At 47.8% G+C, this 26,679-nt stretch overlaps 3 protein-coding genes, 1 long non-coding RNA gene and 1 pseudogene across 6 annotated transcripts; 1 reads left to right on the top strand and 4 right to left on the bottom strand.

The window, feature by feature from the left end:
• Nucleotides 1-3,589: 3,589 nt before the first annotated feature.
• LOC101781553 lies at nucleotides 3,590-4,422 on the bottom strand (the record flags this gene model as incomplete). Its single annotated transcript, XM_004958726.4, has 1 exon — nucleotides 3,590-4,422. A coding segment is annotated over one exon (600 nt), but the record flags the coding sequence as incomplete, so codon positions are not given.
• Nucleotides 4,423-7,014: 2,592 nt separating this feature from the next.
• Nucleotides 7,015-15,369, bottom strand: LOC101780876. Of its 2 annotated transcripts, XM_004958724.4 has the most exons (24): nucleotides 14,865-15,369; nucleotides 14,523-14,594; nucleotides 13,861-13,904; nucleotides 13,636-13,747; nucleotides 13,364-13,435; nucleotides 12,891-12,953; nucleotides 12,446-12,523; nucleotides 12,274-12,366; nucleotides 12,059-12,178; nucleotides 11,548-11,631; nucleotides 11,117-11,332; nucleotides 10,979-11,026; nucleotides 10,432-10,686; nucleotides 10,123-10,220; nucleotides 9,777-10,021; nucleotides 9,519-9,587; nucleotides 9,371-9,435; nucleotides 8,942-9,111; nucleotides 8,771-8,849; nucleotides 8,408-8,663; nucleotides 7,931-7,976; nucleotides 7,674-7,782; nucleotides 7,532-7,594; nucleotides 7,015-7,436 (listed from the first exon to the last, which is right to left on the bottom strand). In XM_004958724.4, the coding sequence occupies exons 1-24, from the start codon at nucleotides 15,165-15,167 to the stop codon at nucleotides 7,356-7,358; spliced, it is 2,841 nt and encodes a 946-aa protein (XP_004958781.1). In that variant the 5' UTR covers nucleotides 15,168-15,369; the 3' UTR covers nucleotides 7,015-7,355. The 2 variants fall into 2 exon arrangements, with proteins under 2 accessions (XP_004958781.1, XP_004958782.1); XM_004958725.4 differs by lacking the exon at nucleotides 10,979-11,026 and having other exon boundaries at nucleotides 7,196-7,436.
• Nucleotides 15,370-16,163: 794 nt separating this feature from the next.
• On the top strand, nucleotides 16,164-19,323 carry LOC111256467. 2 transcript variants are annotated; one of them, XR_002676569.1, is made up of 3 exons: nucleotides 16,164-16,305; nucleotides 17,137-17,690; nucleotides 18,185-19,323. It is a non-coding gene; the product is annotated as an uncharacterized LOC111256467 (long non-coding RNA). The 2 variants fall into 2 exon arrangements; XR_002676568.1 differs by lacking the exon at nucleotides 18,185-19,323 and having other exon boundaries at nucleotides 17,137-17,723.
• Nucleotides 19,324-19,454: 131 nt separating this feature from the next.
• Nucleotides 19,455-20,318, bottom strand: LOC111256421 (annotated as a pseudogene).
• A 27-nt stretch (nucleotides 20,319-20,345) lies between these two features.
• On the bottom strand, nucleotides 20,346-22,424 carry LOC101780475 (probable pectinesterase/pectinesterase inhibitor 21). The gene has a single exon (XM_004958723.1). It carries the CDS (start codon nucleotides 22,422-22,424, stop codon nucleotides 20,727-20,729), a length of 1,698 nt encoding a protein of 565 aa, XP_004958780.1. The 3' UTR covers nucleotides 20,346-20,726.
• Between the last annotated feature and the right edge of the window lie 4,255 nt (nucleotides 22,425-26,679).

The raw sequence follows: 26,679 nt of genomic DNA, 5'->3' as shown, positions 1-26,679 counted from the left end.
GATCCCCTCGTCGCGCAGCTACATTACCAGGCCGGGGGTGTTCAGAACATCAAGAGCTTGGTCCCGGTCGTCCTCGACCCTGAGTCGCCCTCCTACGCCCGTTGGCGGGACATGGTGCTGCTCATTCTCCACCGCTACGCCCTCGACGACCATGTCCTCACCGACACCTTCCCTGCGGCTCGGACAGCTACGTGGCTTCACCTCGACAGCATCGTCCTGTCGTGGATCCTGGGAACCATCTCCCTCGACCTCCACGACCTCGTCCGCGGCACCCCCGACACCACCGCCCGCCGGGCCTGGCTGGCGCTCGAGAGCCAGTTCCTGGGCAACGCCGAAGCCCGGGCCCTTCGTCTCGACGCGAGCTTCCGCACTTTCGTCCAGGGCGACCTCTCCGTTGGCGAGTTCTGCCGGAAGATGAAGACCATGGCGGACTCCCTCGGTGACCTTGGCTGGGCCGTGGAGGACCGGATCTTGGTTCTCAACGTTCTTCGCGGCCTCAACGAGCGCTACGCCCACCTCCGCACCTGGATCACTCGGCAGCGGCCCTTCCCCACTTTCCTGCAGGTCCGTGATGACCTTGTCATGGAGGAGCTTACTCAGGGCATCCAGCCTGGGTCCCTTCCTGCGCCGGGCTCCTCGTCTTCCTCGACCGCTCTTGCTGTGACTCCTACGCCACGTCCCTCCGCTTCGCCACCGTCGTCCCTTCTTGGTCCTCCTCCTCCTGGGCCGAGCGGGGGTGGGGGGGGCCGTGGCGGCCGCCGTCGCCGCGGTGGGGGGCGTGGTGCGGGCACTGGTCGTGGGGGCACACCGCCGGGCACACCGGCGCCTCCACGGGGCTCTTCCTGGCCATCCTTTGGCAACCCATGGTCAAGGCACATCTCCATGTGGCCCTTCCAGGCCACCAGAGGCGAGCCTCGTTCACCGACCGCCATGCTCGCTGGCGCTGTACCGGTCGCTCCGTTTTCATCGCCGTGGGCTCCACCTCCCGGGGCCTCGCCTGGGCCTGTCGGGTGGGACCCGACAGCCTTGGCCCGCTCTTTCGGCACCATGACCCTGACTCCTCTAGTCGGCCAGGACTGGATCGCCGACTCGGGTGCCACTTTCCATACTACACCCAACCCTGGTATACTCTCTTCTGTTCACCCTCCTTCTTCCTCCCACCCTTCGTCCATCATGGTCGCAAATGGCTCTTGTCTTCCTGTCACTTCCATGGGTACCGCTCACACTCACGGTTCTTTTCGGATTCCTGATGTTCTTGTTGCTCCCTCCATGGTTCACAACCTTCTTTCTATTCGCCGTTTTACCACTGACAATTCTTGTTCTGTTGAATTTGACTCCTCTGGTCTTACTGTGAAGGATTTGGCTACCCGGCGACCTCTTCTCCGATGTGACAGCACCGGGCCCCTTTACTCCCTTCGGTTTCCTGTGTCCACTTCTTCCGCTTCGCCCTCCGCTTCTTCAGCTGCTTTTGCCGTCACTACTTCTTCCACTACATGGCACCGGCGTCTTGGTCATCCTGGCCGTGATGTCCTGACACAGCTTAGTCGTAGTTCCGACATACCATGTACTCGGGCTCATGATGAGCACCTGTGTCGGCGAGACCCCCTACCTGGAGCGTAGCTATCCGTGTTTAGATCTGGCAACCTACTGAGGGAGGTTCCCAAGGTAGTGTTTTAGTTAGTGGGGCTCGTTGAGATTAGGAACTCGAAGGTAAACACAGACACACGATTTAGACAGGTTCGAGCTGCTAGATTGTGTAATACTCTACGTCCTGGGTGTTAGTTGGATTGAATTGCTTTGAACGGGGTTCCTACCTCACGTTATATTGTTGGGGGTAGGGTTACAGGTCGGTTGGTTACAAGAATACTAGTCGGATACGACTAGAGGAGTTCTACTCATAGTACTTTCCTAATAATCGACTAGTTCATATCTTTCCATGTAGACTACGTCGTCCTACGCCATGGTCTTGATGTGAGATACGTCTCGGTATACAGCTCTAGTCATATTTAGGACTGTCCAAACCTTCTAGTGGACCCATAGATGTATGTACGACCCATTGGATAACGGGTACCTAGCGGGTGATCCATACCCGCTTCAATGGTAGTTAATGTAACAAAACATGTAACTAATTGTGAAAGCAACATTAAATCACCATTTTATCAATAATTTTAGTCATACAATAACAATATAAGACAATAATACTAGTTTTAACTATGTCACATGCAAATAGAGTATCTTATCTCTTCAACTATATGATATACACTAGAAATAATCTAAAGTATTATATGTAAATGATTCCCAACAGGTGGTGGGTAGATGGAGGACGCAAGAATGTTCCCACACCCATTACACCCGATGGACGAAGGAATCACCCACTAAGGCACCCATTGGAGATGAAAATCCCCATACCCACATCCTAATAGGGTTTTTACCCGCGGGTAAACGGGTGGCAGGTACCCATTGACCTCCATACTTAGTTCCTGCATTGGGAGGTACCCACCCATGCGAGCTTCATTTTCTCAGTCAGCCTCCCATTTTTGTCACCTACGTGCGTACTTATTTCGAGATCTGCATATGCAGAGGCAACAGATGCATCCATCGGGTGGCTAATCTCTCCTGCGAGGCCTCCCCTATATCTGATCCAAAGAGAAGAAGAAAAAGGAAAAAGATCCCAAGCACCTCTCGTTCTGCTGTATCTTTTCTTGTTATCGTTTGACTCTGAGCGCGACCGCGAGTGCAAACAACAACAGGCAGCAACAAACAAGGAGCAATCAGCTGACTGTCTTTCTTGTCGCCGTTGAAGGAAGCTGACAAATAATCTTTGACGACAAATAATACACATAGAGGATGATGCTCTTGTTTCTTGTGTTTGGCGCGCCCACCAGCAGCAGCAGCGCCGCATTACCAGAGCATAAGCATTACATTCCAAGAATTAATTTTAAAGATGAGGTGCTAGTAGCAACTGACTCGGATCCTATCAACAGTAGTATATGCTACATACCACCACTATGTATGCATCGAGAGCATCAGGCGACAATAATTCTCTTATTGATTATCAGAGACGCGCACTATGTGATCCATCCATCCTTTTGATAAGGAAACGGCAGCAAATTCTTATTGATTCCCTTTCCCAACTGATGACTTAGTAAAAGCAGGACAGTTTTTAGCTGGCTCAAATTACTTGGGTCAATTTTACTTGGGTCCAAACGTACAGGTCTACATCGGATCGGATATCATATCATCGTGGCTGCCGTCAACCTTTTATCTCGTCACTTTTGCTTTTGCTTTTCTTTTCTTTCTTTTGGGTGGTTGCTTTATTTCCGCCGAATATTACGGCAAGTTGATTCATGATTTAGTAAAAGCAGGAGCATGCATGGCAAGGCATATACCTTTGCTTAATTGCAAGGTAAGATTGATGTGCTTTTTTCTTTTTTTCGTTTGGTCCATAACGCTAAATTAAAGGGTTTGTGAAAATTAATCAAATCCCTGCATTTGCTGGTGCTGACCAAGTAATCTCAGCAGCATTTGATGTGCAGATTAAAGGGTTGATTCTGTATGCATACAGATGTATATATCCAGTGACAGTAGATGAATAAGAAGGCAAACTGAACATATACAGATAATCCAATATACATGCAACACAATACTAGTTTGGTTTTTATGATTACTGATGAGGAGGAGGAAGAAGCAGCAGCAGTACAGAGGATGCGGCGTCGCCATCTTGCTACTGTAGTAGTAATTTCACACACCACCAACACACCTACTATTACTTACTAATCGATTGCTCGATCAGCCCATCCAATTATTGTTCAATCAATCAGATCAGAGGGCCAGGACGAGGCCCGGGAGGGAGTTGGTTGCGCGGTCTGGGCGTCGGCTCTGCCAGATGCACTTGGTGGCGGCGGCGAGGCGGGTCACGGTGAGGTCGGTGTTGAAGTACTCGCGGAGCTGGGTGATCACCCCATCGGCGCCCACGGTCCAGGCGTGCACCCAGTACACACCCCGCTCCTGGTCGCCGCCCTCGGCGATGACGGTCGACCCGAAGGCGTCCACGGAGCGCGGCGCGAAGCGGAAGCTGCTGCTGCTGTTTGATCCGCCGCCGGTGAGCACGCGCATCATGTGCTGGTGCTTGGGCGGGCCATGGAACCACCACTCGAGGTCCGCCGCCAGGAGGGCCTGCACGCCGGCGTGGTCGCGCCCGTTCAGCGCCTCGTACAGCCGGAGCACCAGGAACTTGTTGCGCTGCTCCTCGCTCTCGCCGGCGGCGGTGGCGCCGAGCACTCGCGGCTCCTCCTCCAGCTTAGCAGACGCCGCCAGCTCCTTGGATCCTAGTGCGCGCGATTGGATGGTTTTGGTGTCTTGTTGGGCCAACAATCCAAGACGCCGGGGGAGATTGGAAGGCAGGCAAGGCGGGGCCTTTTTTTATAGATGCAGACACAGCGAGGGGAAGGCGGAAACCGATGCGGACACCACACCACGCCGACCTGGTTTCCACCCCGAGTCGCAACTCAAACGCGTGTCATCTGTTTACACACAACCAACACAACTCAAACGCGGATAGGATTGGAATTGGATTGCAATTTTATGGGGTAAGAAATACAAAAGACAAAGATAATGGGTTTTTAATCAAATATAATCACAGCCAAGTCTCATCACAGCAAGTCAAGTGCTCTCCTCTCTTTTGACGTGCACTCCACGTTGCCTAGCACACCACTTTGACATGCAACTGTATATATACTTTCTCAACCTCCTCAAGCTAATCTTCCTTACTTTTGCATAACTTTATTACATCTTTAACTTTATTACATCTTTTTATAAATCTATTATAAATTATAGAGGATAACGACCAACGCGATGTTGAGTTGCGATCTTTGTGTACCTTGTCCTGAACATCATATTATATTTAGATATAAACTAAAGGTACCTTGTCTTGAACATCATATTATATTTAGATATAAACTAAAGGAATTGTACTACAACTAAAATTTAGACCCAAGAATCCATGGATTATATGTGCACATGTGTACACACGGTGGACACTCAAAACCATTGTCTCCTCCTACAACTCTTGCATTGCAAACTCAGATTTATGGAGTTTGTAGTTGGACACTATACCGTTACTCCACCACGTGGTATTTGGTTCATTCCTGACGGTTTTCGTCCGTCAGGATTTTGCTGTGCCGCTTCCTGGTAGTGCACCCATACAGCTTATCATAGGCTGCTACCACCCCTTTTTTATTAGGGCATTACATGGAAATTCTCCTTCCAAATACCGTCTTTCTAGTTTTTGCCTATTTGTTTCATTACTCTTAGTTATTTTTGACACAAACTCAAATTTGATCTTGATCGTGCTGTCCACACAAATCACCAATATATCATCACCATCCCTTTGCCCTAAAATTTTTCAAATCCTAAATTACTACTTTTGTTACTTGGATGATGATGAGGACTTTCTAACTGGCTTGCTAATCCTCAACTCAAGATGTGCTTATGCTAACAGACTTTCAGTGAGTCTATTCAATCTGGAATTTTTGATTTTTGCCCTTTTACCTTCCAAAAAATAGCGCAGAACAAAAATTTCAGAGGGGCTGAAATGTAAAAGGTGCATGCGAGGTACTCCCTCCGTTCCAAAATTTTGGTCATTTTATCTTTTCTGGATATATAGATTTTGCTATGTATATAAATATAATATTATGTCTAGATACAGAGCAAAATCTATATAACTCGAAAAAATAAAACAATCTACATTTTGAAATGGAAGGAGTACGAGATACATGATTATAATCATTAGTGAGGTGGTGGACTGAGGGAGGGATGCGATGCATGTTTGGTGGTTTCAGGCGAGGTTTCTTTGTTGTGGTCCGCTGGCTCTTGCTGGTGGGCGCAACACAACAACAGGAGTGAGAAGCGACGCAGCTAGCTCTAGCTGGGGGTGTGCGCTTCGGGGGAGGCAGCAACCAACGAGCAACGAGAGACTTTATAAAAAGAAAAGGAGCAATGAGAGAGAGAGAGAGAGAGAGCGCATTGTTTGGCTGTTTTCTTTCTCGTGGCCATATATCCATTCCATGACCTATTTGGTGGCCTTGGCAATGCATGATGAAGGTGAGTATGGACCGGCGGCGCCACGTGCGGAGACCATGCCTAGCTCCAATGGCACTGCCAATGCTGTTGCTGTGCTGTGCTGTCCTGTCCTGTCCTGTCCACAACATATTGCGATGAGATGGATCCACAAGCCAACCAGCAAAGCTTCTGCTGATTGTTTCTTGGTCCACCTGGGGGAGTGCCACTCGGGGCAGGAGCTAGGCATTGGAACGACGACGAAGCTGCCCAGAAGCTTCTTCGTTCCCTCTCACGATTAGTGACGATGCATCCGCCGCCCCAGCCGCAACGCTATAGCACGGCTGTCGCAATAGCGACGTCACCTACTATCAGCTATTAGCTGCTGCATGACCCTATCATCATCGTCACCATCCACCTGGCAGAGCATGTAGGATCCTTATATATGCATTATCACTCCAGATTCCTGATATTCACACGTCATGTGCATAAATACAAGCTTCACTTGTTGCTTGTTGGTAATAATCTATTAAAGTATTAGTTAGAGCATGTATATTATTGCTACACGTCAGCAGTTCCATAGGTCATGAAGTGCCACTTTGGAATGCATTATTGTACATTATTGCTAAGTCGTCTCAAGATTACGTGTCAATGCATGAGACCGCCTAATCTTAAGACGACTTAACAGACAACTATACAATGGATTGTCTTATAAATCATGTTAATTTTTTATCAGTACCGATAGATGAATCATGCGTTATATATATGCCTGGCTGCCTGCTGCCTATACATACCAAGAACAGAAGCTATATATAAACGGTATCATATTGCGATACATATGACGATGAAACGACGTGGTGCAGTTGCGTACGTCCTACACACACTCGCAAAAAATACAGGAGGCGCCAATTGCATGCGTTTGTGTGGAGAGAAGAAAGAGAGAGACTCACACGCACAAGAAATGGAGAAATCAAGTATATATTCAACCATCATCCGAAATGTCTCCCTGCTTATCTCTCGATAAGACGCGAGCGAGCATAAGCTGCGACTACGTTCCTGTACGTACGTACTGGTGGCTGATAGCCCTGCCGCGTGTGCCGCCGTGGCTTGTCACTTCAGTTCTTACTGCACTTGTGTGTCAACGACACGTGTAGCATGTTTGCATCGGGTAGTTCAGTCGTCATACGAAATCCAGATAACCAAACAAACAGTACCTCAAACTGTTGGTAGTAGTAACACAATCAAATCGATGCATGGCAAGTAAAATGACCTTAGAATTGATGGAAGCTAGACTAGTATTATTTTGCCCTTTCAAACGCCAAATCCAGAAGAGTACGGAAAAACTTGTGGGGATACACGGGTGGTTCCTCTGCGAGTGCCTGTGAGTGACCAACATTATATTTATAATATTAGTTGTGAGTCGTGACATTGGTGGTGGTACAAATTTTATGCGAGTGCCGGCCGGCTAGCTTACTTGGTGAATCAACACGGTGGATGGAGTCATCCCAGGTACAGTATTCACTTCTATCAGCAGAACCTGCAGGACCAAACACGCATGTGAAATCACAACGAATATCCTACTTCATTTCCTCGCAACATTTATGTCACCTTCATACCTCCCCACTTCGCACGTTAACAAATGCATCGATGCGTGAAAAGCCTTCCAAACCTAGAGAGTTCGCCATCATCTCAATACTCCTTTTGCACCTTTGCAGAGCATCCTCACTACACAAGGTCAAAAGATACAGCAATGTCAACGCGTGATGCTGTGGATTATGTCAAGCAAAAAACGTTAACGGCATTTGAGTAAGAATCTCTGCTGTTATTAAAAGAAAAAAGGGGAGCTTGGAATAGTCACAAATAAAAATCAGACCTCATAATTGTTGCAGGAGGTGGTGTCAAGTTGATTCCAGTGCCACCTGAAAATCAAAGTACTCATGTTATGCCTAAGCAGGCTTAGAAGCATTGCCTAGTGTCTACTGCTTCATAATACAAACGGCCCAGTGATAAAACTTTTGAGGAAGATAAGCTACAACAGACACTGTTACCTATAGCGCTTATGATAATAACAGTGGAGTACTGTGCCCCACAAATAAAATTTACCAGCACAGGGCAACCAACAATACTAAACTGCCAGTGAGACAAGACGAGAATGAAACGCCAAATCTGAAACTTCCAAGACATGCATGGTGTTCTACAAGAAATTATTTTTCCCCTTCTAGCATATTCATTTCCATGCCACCGTTATTTGAACAAAATATCGAAGGACAACACTCACAATAGCAACTCTTTTTACAATTTCAGTCCTGAGACCATAAACAAGGTAAATAGAAAGCGTGATGATACTTACCTTGAAATTTCTCCTCAAGAGATAAAATATCACCACTTTCTTTCACTGTGATGCTTGGATTTAACGAGTGCATTTCTCCACGTTTGCCAACTACACCAACAGTTATTTCAAGCCAGTCGTTTTCACCCTTCCATACCAGATGGCGGGCACTACCGTTCTCCAATTTATTTGAAATGATAATTTCATCAGTTTCAATAAAAGGCTCAAATATTAATGATTCTGGAGGAGTAACTGGCATCTCAATAACCCCATGTGCCTAAAAAATATAGCTTAGTGTTAAAAGTGCATCTGATTACTGGCACATATAGTAGTTCTCAATTGGCAAAAAAAAAAAAAAACATGGTTTGGTTGAGTTTTTAGTACCCTGGACAGACAGTTAGCTGGCAGGCGCTGAAACTTTTTCCTCAATGCATTTGTATAGACTTCTAGGTCCTTTGGACAGCTGAAAATAGTTAGTTTTTCTTAATGAGCCGTGCAAAATACATTGGTGAGATACAGCATATATTGAACTAGAGTTGAATAATAAATGCTTACCACAATCTTGCTACACCAGTAGAGCACCCGTCACGAGCTGGTTTCACACATACTGTCTCCGTTTGTAATTTTGCTTTAAGTTCGTTCCAGATATCAACAAGAGATGACTTCAGTACCTCTTCCGTTGCTCTTACATCCTTAGGTATGGTGTGAACTCCATAACTAGTCAGCTACACAAGTACCAGAAATACTGTAAGTAAAATCCTTTGGCATGGTGACAGTGCTAGCATGACTATAACTAGTTTTTTTTTCCCTGGACCAACTCTAACAAAATATTCAGTAAGTGAGAATTTTGCTATCAATAAATTGATTTAAGTTGGTTGCGTCATAGTGACATTATGAAATATCATTCTATCTTCGTACTAGGAAATCAATATTTAAATATCCATAGCAATCTGTAAAAGAGCGAAAGGTACAACAGGTTCATACATGTTCAACGGCAAGTGAAGTTGCAACTTTGTTCATGCATGTTCTAGAAGCTAATGGTCCTGGTCCTGCATGACAAAAGCTTGTAATGGTTATATATTCTTAAGTTTGGCCACATACGAATACACTATATATAAGCTACAAAGCGAACCTGTGTAAGGAACTCCTGCAGATTCCAACAATGTTTGAATGGTACCATCCTCTCCAATACCACCATGCACTGTAATACATAAGACATGAAAAATTAAATAAAAAGAAACAATAAGCAGCAACAGGATTGAATAATTGGCACTTGATAGAGTCCATTAACTCCAGAAATATTACATGCAATGCATTTTCAGATTGTATTGAATTGCAATAGTTGGGCAACTCATAACTTCATGAACATAAGTATCTTTTGGAAATATACCTGCTATAAACACTACAGCTCCAACTTCTTTTGCATGGTTGATCCACTGTTGCAGTGAGTATTTGATAGGTTGTTCATAAGCAATGTCAAAGCCCGCAAACCAATCATGTTTGCTTAATGCTGGCCCAAGTTCATTCATTACTTGTTCACGCAAACGAGAAGTTATTTCAACTCGTTCTGGTTCAGTTGCCTCAACACATGCAGCATGAACTTCTTCAGTGGTATGTCGTAACACTAATGAATACCTGCCACATAGAGTATGCCAAGGTAAGCCTTTTCAACAATTCAAGATTACGGTGTATTACTATAATATCATCCAGAAGATCCAATAAGATGCAACACTTACGGCAGCATCCAAACTTCACGTGAAATGTCACTGAAATCTTGGTCATGGGAGGAGAAATATCCATTAGCAGGTGCAAGAAAACATGGTGTCACGTCAAGCTGAAAGCAAGAGAAGAGAAAATGAATCTAGAACAATGGTACATGAAAATAGAACATATATACACTGGCACAAGATCAAGCTGGAAGCGTGGTATGCCATAGGTTTCAAGGTAACGGTAACAAATAGTAGATTGAACATAGGCAGAATTTTTGCAAAAACAATGCATAAGCATCAAGCATAGAACAAATATTTGAAGGCAAGAGATCTTACATCATCAAAACCTTGCAAATTGAGCCAGACATTGGTGCCACTCATAAGTGATACTTGCCGCTCTGAAGTGTCCCCTCCGAAGATCACAAAAACCTTCTGTCTGGATGTACCTTTTTGGATTGATTCTGCTTGTTTTGATGGTTGTAGTTTTCTGGACAAAGCGGTCCGTGCATTATTGAATGGAACAAGAGAAGGGAACCGCGAGCAAGCATGCTGAACAACTGTACGAAGGATTTGAGAGTGAGAGAATCCAACCTGAAAAGGGTTGTTTTTGGTTCTGAAGTTAGTGACAAGATTAAGCATTCTATAGAGTGCACAAGTACTTGCATGATACTTTCAGAAATAGCATGATAATAGGTATTAAAAAATCATTAGATTAGAAATTTATACTGCAAATCATTACCAAAATACAAATACACTCAATGGCTGCACAGTTTGAAGAAAAGATGCAAAGTAGCATGGAAGACCATGTATGCTACCTAAATAAGAATTTATCTAGAATCAGAATTGCAAAATTAAAAGGCACATGATACCATATTATTATTACCGCTGAAGCTTGTTGGAACAAAAAGCTGGTTTGCTCCATCCCACTTACCTGTTACATAGAGTACAACAGATATGATGCACTAGAAACTGCAGGACGTGATCCGAACTTGAGAACAAACAAGGATATGAATATGCTTACCAAATTAATATCCGTGAAAAGGATAGTGCCATACTTGGTATTTCCAAATTTGCCACTATTTTCAGCTGAGGGTAAAGAAGTAACTGGAGAAGGTAAAAACCAACCATCTATCCTTGCAAAGTCATGCAGGCCAAGGCGACGAAATAAAACAGAAAGCCCTTGTCTTATGCAATCAATCACCTCTGCCGGAAAACGTGGAGGTGTATGATAAACAACCTGGGAAGAGGTCAGCAAACGTTTCAATTGTTGCTTGTGTAAGAACACTTGGCTTGTGAAAAATGCAATTATTTGACTGAGGCCTTGTGACATGAAGTTCTAAAAGTTTGTTTCAAATGAATCTGTATGACTGATGTAGCAGAGACCAACAGAGAGTGATAGATGGTTTTGTACACATTACCAATAGAACTTGCGTTTTAGTCTGGGATCTATACCTGTTGAGTCGGAAGGTACTTCCTGCGGTAGTTGAATATTGTATCCTCCTTGCTATCACTACTGCTGGAGTGCTGAAGCTCAACCTGCAAAAAGGAAAGGGAAATAAAAGAGGTTAATTTGGGTTCTCTAAAACATTGAAGTAAAACATGTCAATGAATAAGAGCAAATTTCTTTATCCGCAGTGGACCATCAGAAATTTTTGGTGAACCTTTTGAGGACATACTAAATATGTCCTTATTGTGATAGCTTAAAGATAGTACTCCAATGGCTTCCAAGTAGGCTTGAATTGAAGGTTGATATAAGGTCGCAGGACCTTGATTATGCTGATTAAGATATGGATTATAGTTACCATGCCTTTGTGATTAAAAAATGGTATCCTTTGCATTTTGGATGTCACGGTTGCTTTTGCAGAGAGAAAAAAGAAAGGACCCTTGAGCATTGAACAAATTGTTAAGATGTTTCCAGGATGAAAAGACATCAAAGATAAGGAAAGGAAGATATGTATCATACTTCTGTTGGAAGCAGAACAACAGGCTCACTGTTGTTAGCAGCCCCAACATCAACCACGATAGCTGTAAACTCAGTGCCCCCTTCAAGGAAAACCTCTACAATAACTCTATCATCAATTCCCTGTCAACCAACAAAGAGTTTCAGATCTCAAATTATTACTGTGTTTAACCTGAATGGTTCCAGAAGTACAGTAGAAACTAGAAAGTATTCTGCACCTCTGAAATTATTTCCTCAGCTTTCTGAGCAGCATCATTCACACCATAAGCAACAACCACACCAATACTTGACCCAGCCCTCGTAGGTTTGACCTGTGCAATCACATCAGAAGTTACATCTTCACATACAACCATGAAAACAATCTTTCAAGTGAAAAAAACTATCACTTACAATCACTTTTCCATTTTCTTTGCTCAAATTTGTGGTTTGGAACCATGCCTCCAGCTCTCGCTTAGCCAACTTGTCCTTCTACTTTTTCATAGATACAATTGGAGGATACATGATCAGGTCACCAAAGAAGAGCATCAGAATTACCACATACTACCATTCTTTTTCCTTAACTATTGTGGTAATGTAGTAACAGACAAGAATTATTTTTATTCCTTTTTTCCCAAGTATTAGTTAAGATTCAGTCCCCTGGAAGCAGCAGAAGAACTAAAACAAAACTTATTTTCAGGTATATGAAGCACAGAAAAAAAAAACATAGTTGCAAAGATTTGAAATTTTCGACAGTCACTGCCTCTCTTTCAGTTAAACTACATATTGTGTGCATTAACAAAGATAAACATAATGCATATCGCATTAAGGACACTATGAAATAACGAGCAAGCTTTACCTCCACAAGAAAGTTTGGCACAGTTAAGAAACCTTGTACATCAAGCTCGAGGGATGCGCTATGCTGCAGCCAAGATTAAAATCAGGTAACTATAAATGGATTCTTTGACATTAAATAAACTACAAGTTACAATAGTGACAAAACGAGATATTGATGGACATATCATATTTCACATGGCCTCTAGTAGCAATACTTTAAACCTGCTCACTGGATAGCATTTCATAAACTCCACTTACTCAGTGCATGGAACATTTTGTCCTACTAAGTTCCACAATATCCAATAATCACCTATCACGTTTCACAGATAATACTGGAAGACTTGCTTGTCAATTCAGAAAATGCTGGAGACGACACTTGATAGTGTGCTTGCATCCAAGTATGTGATGGCATAGAAGGATGGCGCAAGCAAAAGAAAAGGGGGAAGTTGATGACATATCTGGTCAAGAACAATCTTGAAGAACCATAGAACGTACCTTGTCAAAAGCACGCTGGCATTCCTTAGACGACGTCCCAACAAATGGAACATTTGCATTCTCCAAGAGCTCCTGAATATTTCAAAGAGATTGTGTGAACACATGGATGTCAGACCCAGACATAGTTCACAGGTGAGTGTGTAAACATTGGTCAAAACAAGAACCACTTAAACACGACATGTTAGTGCAATACCAAGTAAAATTTAGAATCCACAAGCATGACTGACTCGATGTTTTTGCTTGAAAAGCAGCTTTCACTAGTAACCACAAACCTGAATGCCACCATCTTCACCAAATTTCCCATGGATCACTGGGAAGGCAATGTCAACATTGGTGGAAAGATGCTCCGCGAAGTCAGATAGGGAGTGAAATCCTTGGGCTAGACTGCAGAAGCGAAGCTTAAAAGTGAAAAAAATTAAATGAAATAATATTACCAAGGAACAGAAACTTTTTTTTGAGGGGGGCAAGGAACAGAAACTTGCTGGCAATAGGCTTACCTTTCAAGTTTGAAATCAAAATCTGAAGGTGTGTTGGAATATAGCTGTGGGAGAAAAACATGACAGGCAGTCATTTTATTGTGAATTATGAGTCCATAAACTAGCAACCGAAGTGTGTGTTTCAAATAACTGTAAAGGACAAAAGGCTCTGTCGTTCGGGTACTAATTTCATCTATACAGAGCATGCAATTGTTAATCAAATTCAACCAAGGGAACCTATATCTTGTTACAATATATTCATGTGGGCTTGAATAAATGTAGCTGCGCTAAGTGGAGCTGCATAAATTCCCTCTTTCTCTCTCTTTTTTAATAAAAGGAGCTGCATAATTCTTATAGGCACAGCAGAGCACCTTGGAATCCTACAAAGCTTGAGTTGATCACGGGGAGTATGTAAAGCCAACAAAAGTTGGGGCAAGTGCGTTGAAGCAATGAAGCTGAGCAGAGCCTGATGCCTCGATCAGGGGGGTCTGTACAAAAAACAAGCAGCTAGCAGGTGCGGGTATAAAAAAATAGGCCAACAAGAGCACGTACATTCGGCAGTGCAGGCTCTGAAATAAAAGGCAAAAATGAGCGTGTGTGTTTGGCAGTTGATAGTAGAAACTTGCAAGCATGGATCACCGATTCAATTCAAAGAAGCGCATAGCTGGAGGGCCTTAGCTGACCTGCGCCGGCGATATCGCGAAGGCGTTCATGCCAGAGTCGATGTAGTAGCAGCTGACGACCAAATCATCGCCCTGCATCTTATTTATCGTCAGCAAGGAAGTCTCCAAAAGAAAACATATAGTAAGCGACGAACACGAGTGAGCTTAGGATGCTAGAGTAGACAGACTCGTGGCTCCGCTGACCAAGCGTTGACTGAGCCAGGATTCAAAGCAATATTATATCATACTCCGATTAGCTAATCTTGTCGAGTTGCTAACGCTGTAAGTACATCCGCTGAACTCAAATTCAAACCCGCGCGCCACCAACGACGATTGATTATCAGCAAGGCCAAGCGAAGCGACCTGAATGTGATCCAGCACGGAGCGCGCCGAGTTGAGGGAGACGCCCCTCTCGGCGGAGGGACCGCCGCAGACGAGCCCGACGCGGAGCGGCCTCCCCTGCTCCCCCGCCTCTATCCCGGGCTCCCGCTGCTCGGCGGACACCGCCGCGCGGAGCGGAGCCGGGAGGCCTCGCGCCGCGGACGCGAACCCTAGTGGCGGGGACGAGACGAGCGCGCGGCGCGGCGGGGCGAGGACGCGGATGAGGCGAGGCGTCGGAGAGGCGAACCGGGGGAGGAGAAGGGCTTGGGGACGGGGGAGCGGCATGGCATGCGATGCGATGTGGCACGCTGCGGTGGGCGGTGGGGAGGGAGTGGAGGAGCGAGGCGGCGATCACGCTGACGCGGCCGTGTGCGGTGGTGGGAGCCCGCGCCGCGCGGCCATGTCCTTTTTGTAGCGTAAGCGGCCGGCGCCGGCTCGTCGTGTTCCCCCGCCCGCCGTCTTCAGCTGCTTCCTCTGTTTCTTTCGCCACCTCCAACTTTATTATTGGCGAAACTACTTGTCACAATAACACCGTTTCTTTCTCTCTCTCTTTCTCTTTTTCCCTTTCTTTTCCTACTTTTTACCTCTCGAATCATCAAGTGACATCTACCCCTAACTCCTAAGTGGCCTTTTTTTAAACACTCGATTACAAGAAATTTATTTGGTTTGCCGTCTCAGGTTATTGTTAACTCATAGATTTTAGTTTATTGGTAGGTGAGGCATTTCATCAAACAGAACAAGAAGTAAACTAGCAATTTAAATCGGTCAAGAACTCAACGATGGGGAGAGAGTGGAGGGCCCGACGAACCCCGAGCGCTTCGTAGTCAAGTCTTGCAGCTTTCTGAGATCCCCGCCGAGTAGTTATCTTTAATTTAGAAATTACTTGTCTTGACTGGATCTTCAAGGTTCTTCATCAAGATTGTAACGAGACTATGACGTGCTCAAGCCTCAATATTCTTAATAATGTGATCTTCAATATCGTTTGCATTTTAAGATAATATGTTTTTAATAAAAAAATCTACTCAAAGTTGAACTACCCGCCCACAACATATTAATTTGATATTGGTTGCGGACGGCAGTTAAGTGTATGACGATGGAAGTAATAAAATTTTGCTTCACTGAACTTACCAGATTTGAGTTTGAAGCAAAAGATTAAAATTGAATTTATAAAGAACGTATAAAGTCGTCAGTGAGCAGCAGGCAGACCCATGAGTCTTGTGGGCTGGCCCGCAAACGTTGCGTTGGGTGTAAGCAAAGGAATCCCGTCTGTCTCTTTGATTTCATCCGTCTTCTTCCTCGGGGCGGCTATCGACGTCGACACATCGCCGCCGGAACCCTAGATAGCTATCGAGTGAGGGAGAGAGAGGGCGGCGTCGAGATGACCGGCCTCCATGACAAGCGCAAGGCTGAGGAGTCCCCCCTGGTCAGGAGTTAACCCCTCCACCTGCGTCACCGTCCTTAATTTTGCATTGGCGTCAGTTGTGGGTTCGTTGCTTTGCTTCGTATCACTTTGGTAGTATTCAATTATGGCCAGTAATATGTGGCGTCAATTTAACCCCTGCTGCGCAGGAAACCATATTATGCTATCCTCAAGCTACCCCTAGTTGGTTACAAAAGCTACGTATCTTAAAAAGCCAAAACCACCTATAATTTGGTATGGAGGGAGTACCTTTTTACCCATATTCATGTTTTGCTCATCTGCTTTACTGTTTCTGCATACTTTTCTAGTTTTTCCTTGGCAGAATATAACCAGTCTTCATTTGAAATGTATCAGAGTCTTTACATTTTTTTTAGAAAAAAGAACACCATCCTATTACACTCAAATTATTCAATTTTGAGATGTAGCTAGCAATACACATGCCTTGTTTTAAAAATCTGGGGAAGAAGAACTTCCCAGGAATCAGGGGTCACTAAATTTGCCAGTATGTATGGAACTATTGTGCTCAAACAAATATAGAACTAATAATCATGCTCTGCGAATTTCCGTAAGGTGTTTATCATTAACACCTTTGAGTGAATACTAAGTTTGCCATTAACAACTGCAAGGCATACTCTCCCACTGGTGACTGCACCTAAGGTCCAAAATACTGTTTATTCATGCAACTTATCACCTTTTCAGAGTCATTGTATCTTAGGAACACTCCGCTTATTCAATTCCTTCCCGCACGTCTTCAATATGACAATCTTCTTTATGATTTAGATCGATGGTTATATGACAACAAAAAATGTAATGTTAGGACTTGTGCTCTTGCAGAAAGGAGCCCGAGTATGCTCCATCAAGGCAGACCCCAACATGTGCTCAGCTGGGTTTGGAACACTACAACAGCATTAATCAGGTCTGTAATACTCGAATAACCAAATAGCAGATTGAGAACATTTATGGAACACATTGCATTCTTCTATTTATCACATATCTAATTTTCTCAATAAAGTTGCAGTCAATCCCTAGTAGTAATACATGGAATATTTATACTCACTGTGCAATGTTAGCAGCTGAAAAGGACATAACACATAACTGGTTGTCAAATTATTACAGTAGACGGGGTTACAGTACATGTCAGTATAGTTGCTTTTGAGCAATGGCTCACTTGAGTTGCTTGCAAATCGGTCAGGGGGATGAGCATGAGCTAGTTAAAGCTGTGGAAAGTAACGCCTTTATCTTCAATGGCGTGTGGATTCATGCAAATTTCCTTGCTAAGCCGATAGGTGCTACCAGCTTTGACGATCTTGCTCCTAATTACTTCTTTTCTGAACTGAAAAGTGATTATGAGGGATTCTCTTGTATCTCATGTGTCAAGATGGATCCAGGTGTGTAATTCATTCAAGCCTTCATTTTTCTTATCCACATGCTTGTACTTATCTTTATCCGAAATGTTATGGTGCAATTTTCATCCCTGTATTCTGTGTGACAACTAAGCAAAAGCAAAATAGAGTTGACTTGATTGCAGCCAAGGCATGATGTGATGTGAGGAGGGTGCATAGGATAATAATATTATCTTGTCACTTTAAGTGGAACTTGTTTTGTAAACCCTGTGGCATTTTGGAGTAATTTTGCTCTGATAAACAAAGTAACATTTAGCATTGGTCTCGGCTGGGTTGCTGATATATTCTTTATGTACATAGCATGCCTCATATTCTTTTGGAGTAGATAGGCGCCTCACAGGCCTTACCTACTTAACTTGAGTTACTGTAGTGTGTCCTCTTGTGCTGTACATTGGTTTTTTATCTTGTACCGTGAGCATTCTAACCAGCCAGAAGCTGAACATAATAACAACACTTGTGATATTTTTCCTTGATTGTAGGAGTACCCAAAAAGCTTGGTGGTTGTGGAGTGTGTCCTCGGCAAATTATCCATCCGGCTGATGGTGGATATCGGAATGCGCAACCTTTTAAGGCTATCCGCACTGCGGATCGCCAAAAGTCCCTGAACGACAAATACAGAGGTTGGAGTCTCACACTGCAAGACTGCAAAATAATCCCTGACGAGGCGAACGCTATCGAGAGCGGGCGCAGACTCGCGCCATCCTGAAGAAAGGAGGAGGCACGAGAGGAGGACGCCACGCCTGGAGGAGGAGGACGCCGCGTCGGGCCCCATGCCGGGAGGAGGAGGACGGCAGGACGCTGCGCCGGGAGGAGGCCGCCAGGAGGAGGAGGACACCGTGCCGGGCCCCCGCGCTGGGAGGAGGCCGCCGGGCCGCCACGCCGGGGAGGAGGGGGCTGCGGCCGCCGGCGGGGAGGAGGAGGCCCGTTGGGCCGCCGCGCCGAGGAAGAGGGGGCCTGCGGCCGCTGGTGAGGAGAAGGTAGCCGGCGCGGAGGAGGTAGCCGCGGGAGGGAGCCGTGGGGAGGGAGGAGAGAGGGGCAACGGGGACCGACGGTTGGTTTGGGGAGCAGTTTAGAAGCAGGGCGGTGGCGGAGAGCGAGGAGGCCATGCCTCTGTAGGCGGCTCTACCAGGTGGGCCCAGCACCTTTAGAGGTGCCGTTCCAGGCGGCGCGGTGCAGTTAGCCTAATGACTCGGTTACCGCTAAAAGTGGTGTTTTCACTTTCTAAGTTGTGAAAGAATCGTACCTGAGAGCACGTACTGATCCGGAGGGAGAAAGCACTCACTGGAACCGAAATCACCTCTCCGCACCTGCCGGATTGCTGCCCGTTGTCTACAAAAGTGCCACCGCCGCCGCCGACGACGAACAGAAGCGAGCAAGAGGGCCGACCGGAGTTGGGAGGAGGGGATTGAGCAGCTGACAAGAAAAGGCGAGGAGAGAGGTTCCGGCGGCGCCCTCTTCTCGCAGTTTCACAGAGCCCTGCAAAAGAGGAGGAAGTACACACTTTATTGTTTATTACTTTTCTTCACTTCTCTTCTTGTCCTCGGGACCCTTTTTTTTTTCACGTCCTGCTTGGGCGAGCTTTAGCAAAACACCACAGAAAACTTAAGTACTTGATGAAGAGGGGAAAACATTCAATTTGGCTGTTTTGTAGCAAAACTCGTTCGAATAATTGTGTTTCAACAAAAGTGCATCACGATATACGGCATTTTTTGACAATGAAAAATACTGTAATGACGAGCCAAATCAAAGTTACAGCCGCAAGTAGCACCAGCAGAGTTGAGGCAACCAAACACAATAGCACAGCGATGACACCACGGTTTGCGCCGGTCGTCCGGCCCCCCTGTCTCGGTCCTCAGTGGCATGGCACATTCGTCGCCGTTGAAGACGACCTTGGACGGAAAGCCGTCTCCGGCAAGGACGTCGATGCCGGGGGTCGTCTTCTTGGTGAAGGAGAGCACCGACTGCAGCTTGCCAGGCACCGGGTAGTCGACGCCGCTCATGTTGGTCTCCCTGAGCACGAAGTTGAAGCCTTCCCTGGCCTTGATGAAGATGGTGATGTTCCCGACGGCCGTGGCGTTGAAGGAGTAGGCCTGCTCTAACCCGGCCTACGCCTTGTCCATGACGACGGCGGTAAACCACTCCTGCATGTCCGCGTCGCCCCAGTTGAAGAGCGTGAGCCGCGCGCTCCAGCCGCCGGCGAAGTCGGTGGCGACGTGCCAGTTGATGCTGACGCCGCAGAAGTCGCCGCAGGGCATGGGGTTGGGCACCGCGAAGCGCTTCTGGTCCGCCCACGGGAGCGCCTCCTTGGCCCGCCTCCCGAACGGCATGAGCAGCGCGAAGGGCGGCAGCAGCATCGCCGGCGCCGTCGTGCTGCAGGACGCCGACACGGCCGGCTGATGGCTGGCGGGGCAGCCGCACGCGCACGTCCGGCAGGGGATCACCGACTGGTTGTAGAAGGACGAGAAGGACACGCATGCAGCACCTGGGCGGCTTGGACGACTTGGCCGTCATGGAGGCCGTGATGTTGCACACCACCTGCCACGACGCCACGACCCTTTCCATAACACCAAATGATATGGCGTGACCCTTGGCTTAGTCACAACATACATGCATTGGCAGAGTATTTGAAGTGACTAGTAACATGCAATATTCATGTATTAATCGGCAAAAAACGAGACTAGGTGAGCTTATGTTAACATTCGAGTATGACGATCCCATATGCTAAAAGTCCTTTAGTGCATGTCGTAGTCACGAGTAAAAACCGATATTCAGGTAATAATTGACAAAAGAAAAAAAAAATACAGTATACATATCTTAATGAGTGACCATATATCGAACCCGCGCGCCGGTGAGACTAGGTGAGCTGATGATGTTGGTAAGAAAACAGTGGAGCTATCTCTAGGCAAATAACCGGCAGGTGCAAGCAATACGATACGGAACAAAAGAGAAGAAGATCGAAGAATGCAAGGTAGCTAGCTGCTAAGAGAGTATGTAGGATGGATGGATGGATGATGAGTGCCGTCAGTGCATCCTGCCTTGCTGCGCCTGCGGCAGCAATCCTGGGATGAAGGGGACGCCGAACTTTGGTATGAACTGCTGTCCCTGGATGAAGGTCTCGACGGTGAACTCCTTCTGCGCCTCCTCGTAGGTGACGGTCTTGATGCCGCCCCACTTGGCGCGCTTGCTCATGTCGGCGCCGGCGCCGCGGTTGTCGACCTCGGCGTAGAAGAGGGTCTGGAGGCCGAAGTCGCCGTTCCACTCGAGCCAGCCCTTGGGGTCGATGAACCCTCCGATGTCGTTCTGGATGTAGAGCGTGCGCGAGTACTCCTTCCATGGGCGCGCGAGGTAGGTGGGGATCTTGCCGCCGGCGTCGGCCTTGAAGTCCGGGTGCGGCTCGATGGTGCAGTTGTGCAGGACGGTGCCGCCGACGGAGCGCTTGTCCCGGCGGCCCTGCGCCGTGATGATGTTGGCCTGGTTGTCCATGGGCTTGCGCGGCTGGATGAGGCAGTTCTGCAGCACCACCTGGGAGTTGCCGAAGATGAAGTCGATGGTGCCGGTGACGGTGCAGTCCCGGAAGAACTGCCGCTGCGCGTGCGTGTAGAGCGTGTCCTGGTAGCCGTCGAAGGTGCACTGGTAGAAGACGGCCTGGTCGCTCTGCACGCGCAGCGCCACCGCCTGGTGGTTCTCGGCGCCCGCCGTGTTCTCCACCCGGACCCCCTTCATGAAGAAGCCGTTGCCGATCGCCTCCATGGTGGCCGTGTCCTTGGTGGTCAGGTTCATCTTGAAGTTCTTGTTGCCCGTGATGATGGTCTTGTCGGCGCCGTCGCCGATGAAGGCCACGTTCGTCTGCGGCCGCGCTACCGACACGTACTCCTTGTACGTCCCGGCCTTCACGTACACCACGTACATGGCCGCGTTCTTGGGGGGCACCTTGTCCAGCGCCTCCTTGATGGTCTTGACGTCGCCGCTGCCGTCCGCCGCCACGGTGACGTTGGGCTTGAACTCCGGCGACTCCGGGCTGGCCTCCAGGAGGTGCCTGCTAGCCGCGTCGGGCATCCAGGCGGGCGCGCCGTCGTCGCCGAGCAGGCGCCTGCCAATGCTGAGGCCGCCTAGCGTGTCGGAGAACTGGTCGACGACGGCGAGGATGTCCTCGGTGAGCTCCTGCGAGGCGTTGAGCGCGTTCTGCATCTTGGCGGAGGCCTCGGTGGTGGTGGCGTTCATGAAGCCGTCGAGGCAGGTGTCCTGGTAGGTGAGCGCGGCGCTGAGCCAGGTCTTGAGGTCGTCTACGGCCTTCTTGAAGTTGGTCATCTCGAAGCCGCCGAGCTTGTCGAAGGAGGACTTGAGGTCGTCAATGGCATACTCGAGCATCTCCTTGCAGTTCTGGAGCGCGCCCGAGGTGCGCTTGTCGTTCTTGAGCTCGGTGAGGGTGGCGGACTCGCTGATGGCCTTGTGGATCTTGTCGGAGGTGACGCCGAAGATGACCTTGGCGAGCTCCGTGGGGGAGCTCGCGTTGCCGGCCGCCTTGCTCAGCTCCGCCTCGCAGGTCTGCTGGTAGTCGGTGGGCTGGCAGAAGGCCTTGACGGACTTGACGGACATGGAGAGGTTGTCATCGCCCTCGCCCTTGCTGCTCGAGTTGCCCTTGAAGGACACCACGCACACGGCCGCCACAACCGCCACCACAAGGACGGTCGACGCGCCGATGATAGCACCTTTGCTCATTGCTAATTTCTGATTATCCCTCTCTCGATTTGCTTATTGGATGGATGAACAAAGGTGCTTGGTGGGGAGGGCAGAGATGGGTGTCACCTCCCATCCATCTTATAGCGTCCGCCAATGGCGGTCATCGATCCATCGAGGTGAAGGAAGATGGTACGTACGTGCGATCGGACCGACGACGACGGTCAGCCGCACGACCCAATTGACGGCGGTCCTTGGACACACCAAACAGTTGTCAAAATGTGCATGCTTACATTAGGCTTTGCATTGCATGCAGCCATGCATGCACGCACGCTTACTTATTTTCGGTGCCATATGATAGTATAAAATTAGCTCTGCACGAATAATTTGCAGAGTAAAATACCGGTCCTAAACTCTCAAAATGGTGTTATTGGAGTACCTAAACTACTAAAATATATTTTTAGGTCCCTTATTTCGGTATGCCATCCGAGTTCCTAAACTACTAAAATATATTTTAAAATCTCCGAATTCGTGGTTACTCCAAACACCAGGACGGAAGTACAAGGAATGCTCTCATTTCTATGCTTGATCTTGTCTGTTCCCGCTATCCTCTCCAAATCTAGCATAACATGATATGATTGCCAGCATAAGATGGTTGCAAAGGTGTCGAGTGAGGAAGAAGAACTGCTGTCAGCGGCGGGCGACATGTTTCGAAATTTGAAAATGTATTTTGAGAGTTTAGGAGTAAAATGTACGGCCGGCTCTTCAACTTGGCAGCGAGTGTCATCTAGGTTCCCAAACTCCCAAAATGCACATTCAGATCTCTAAACTTGCTAAACGATTTACGTTGGGTCCAAATCAACGTTACCCGCATTAAACTACCTGCGTGGCAGATTGTGCATTGATGTGGACTAACATGTGGGTCCCACTTGTCAATTCCACCATCTACTCTCCACATTCTCTCTCTGCCTCACCTTTCTTCCCTCTCTCGTCACCAGCATCTCCAGCGGGGAACCGTGTGGCACGGCGAACCGGAGGCGCATCTCCGGTGGGGACCATGGAAGCAATGGACCAGTGGAGCATCTCCGGCAGGGTCCGTGAGGCAGCGACGCATCTCGGGGGGAGGGGCGTGAGGCCACTCCTAGTGCTGCGCCACCATCTTCGTCCTTCGCTCCTGTACTCTGTCCGCTGCCCATCCACCACCGTCGTGGCGCATGGCCACCGCTACTGCCAGCGCTGGGATGCGCGGCCCTAGAGCTCAGGCCGCTCGGGGGCTGCCCCGCCCGCGGCTCGGAGCCTACCGCCCTCGAGTTTCGCAGGGGAGCGGGAGAGAGAAAGAGGGTTGAGAAAGATAGAAGGCAGAGGGAGATGATGGAGCTTGCATGTAGGCCCTACATATTAGGTCCACATCATTACGCAGTCAGCATGCCACACATGCAGTTTAATATGGGCACGGGTGATTTGGACCTCACGTGAACTGTTTAGCAAGTTTAGGAACCTAGATGTGCCTTTTGGGACCTAAATAACACTCATTGCCAAGTTAAGGACCGGTCGTACATTTTACTTAGAGTTTAGGGACCCGGATGACACCCGGGGACAAGTTTAGGGATTCCAAAATGTATTCTGAGAGTTTAGGGACCCGGATGACACTTTGAGACAAGTTGGTAGGGGGCTGAAAATGCATGTTGAGAGTTTAGGAACCTAGGTGACAGCTCATGACAAGTTCGGGGACCGCTCGTGCATTTTACTCATAATTTGTACATGCAAATCAACCTCATCTATACAACTTGCAAGCTCCTTGCAACTACGTACGGCCATGGCAAGCTGGATATAAAGTTGATCATGCTATGGCACAGCAATGTATGCAACGCAACAGAAGAGAGCATGCATTTGATGAGTGCAGTGTGAAAAAAAAAGAATATATGTGATCTCTTTTCTTTTAGTTTCCTTTTGAAGAGGATACAATCAAATACCAATTCCATCAATGAATGAACAAAAAATAAGTCAAGACAACAACATTAGGAAAAAGTCCTATTTACCTCCCTAGACGTTGGGCCGAATCTGAGTTTCCTCCCCGTAATCAAAAACCGTTTGTCTAGACTCCTCGAGTTACGAAAACTGAACATGTGACCCCCCCCCACCCGATTCCACTTAGGTTTCATCCAACCTGGCGCCACGTCATCACCACGCCCACTTGCCAATGTGTCATGGCCCCAGCTGTCAATCTCACCGACCGCTCGGGGGTATAAAACATCCGTCGCCGCCGTTTTCTCCTCATTCACCGCCATTCCCCATCCCCTCCCAAACCCTAGCGAACTCACTCCATCACTGATCTAGTGTGATGTCGAGTTCGATGAGCGGCTCTTCCTAGAATGGCGATGGCTGATGCCGGAGCTCTCTTATCCCCTACCGCATAGGGCCCTCGACTATGAGCCGGCCGTCCTATGCCACTGCCGTAAGAAGGTGGCACTGTGGATCTCGTGGAGCAATGACAACCCTGGGCGGAGGTATTTGAAGTGCTACCGTGCTTGGGTGAGGCAATGTTGAGTTCTTGATGTGTTGTTTGTAAGGGATCTAGACATTGAATCGATGTTTGAACTTGTGTTGTTGCATTCTGGAGGGTGTGATTTCATTTGTTGGTATGAAGGGCCTGTTGATGAGTTCATCTGTGGCCTTCTTGTGGATCTGCGTGATGTTGTTTGGTCCCTGCAGTGCGAACGGAGGGAGCACAAATGTGCTCATTTATAAAAGTTGCTATCTGCCAGCTGGTTGTTCTGGAGTTCTTGGAGCACAAACAAACCCAAGGACAGTGCTGCCAATCACATTTTGCTCTAACCCTTGTAGGCTCATCCTTGATGAAGTTCACTACCTTTCTTTCATGCAAACAATACCTTATAATAACATCCTTGAATTCTTTCTTCCCATTGAACTTCATCCCCAACTGAAACTTGGGGACTTCATCCCTAGAATTGAACCTCCTATAATGGTCTTTCTTCTTTCTTAATTCCCCATCACTGCCAATCTCGTCAACTGAGTCGTCATCATCTGAATCAGCATATGGAGTAGCATATCCTTCACTGTCATCCTGAGTTTCACCTACATTTGGAGCATGCCTACCTAATTCCACATCATCTAGTGTAGCCACTTCACCACTCTTCAACTTCATCTTAAAAGCTTTGAACCTTTTCAAAATATCAGAAGCTTCATCATCTTCTTCGGAGGAACAAGCATCACCAGGCATGTAATCACTATCTTCATCATCTTCTTCTGAAGAATTCGATCCATTCTTGCCGGCTGCCTCATCCTTCTCGCCACTACCTTCACATACTTCCTTTCCCTTCTTACTAGGACTGCTGTAGAATTCTTTAACAAACTTGATTTCCTTCTCAACTTTTTCCCTACACTCAGATCTGCACACTATATCCTTTACTCCTTTCCCTTGCTCCACCATATCCACCAACTCATCCTCAAAAGCACTTACATTTTTTACATCTACAGGTTGTAACGCCCGCAGAAATCACTAACTAAAATCACCCGTTAAAAACCGTCTTTAAAATCTTTTTACCGCTGAGCTCCCGGAAATCTGAAGTCTCCCCGACGATTTCGCCGTCCCGGTACCCATGCCGACCCCCACCTGTCTTTTTATCTGTGCCCGCGAATCTCGCCGCGTGCCGGTGTCAGACGCCGTGCGCGTGCTCCGACCGCGTGCCGCGAGTGCCGCCGGTCTCTCCCTTTTCTTTCTCTTTTTCCTTCCCTTTTTCCTTTTTCTTTTTCCTCCTTCTTCTTTCTTCCTCCTCCTTCTTCTTCCTCCCTCCTTCTCTCTCCTTTCCTTCCTTCCTCCTGGCGCCCACCTACCCCGGCGCGTTACTCCGACCGGCCCCTCCTGGCGCCTGGCCCGGCTCCCTCCGGCCTCGCACACCCGGGGCCTGCTGCGCCTGCGCCCGGCGCGTGGCGCCGGCCCGCCCGGCCTCGGCACCCGCGCCGCACGTCGCCGGTGTGGCTGCCGGCCCCCGGCTCGACCCGGCCAACCGCGCCGCCCGGCCGCCCTTGCCCAGCGTGCACGCCACCGCGTCTCCTTCTGCACGACCCCACCGCCGGTGCCGTGCCGACCGCCGCGCCTTGCCGGTACGTCCCCCACCGCAGGCCACTCATGACCGGAACCCTACCGCCGGCCGATCGTCGCCGGTGCTATAAAAGAGGACACCGCCCCGGCCGTCTCCTCCAAGCAAACACCATCCCCTTGAGCCACAAACCGACGCAGCCACATAGCCGCAGCAGAACGGCACCTCCCCTGCCC

The sequence above is a fragment of the Setaria italica genome, chromosome II (assembly GCF_000263155.2).
Source record: "Setaria italica strain Yugu1 chromosome II, Setaria_italica_v2.0, whole genome shotgun sequence".
NCBI lineage: Eukaryota > Viridiplantae > Streptophyta > Magnoliopsida > Poales > Poaceae > Setaria > Setaria italica.
The sequence above is the reverse complement of the archived record's forward strand: the minus strand, read 5'-3'. Positions and strand labels throughout refer to the sequence as shown.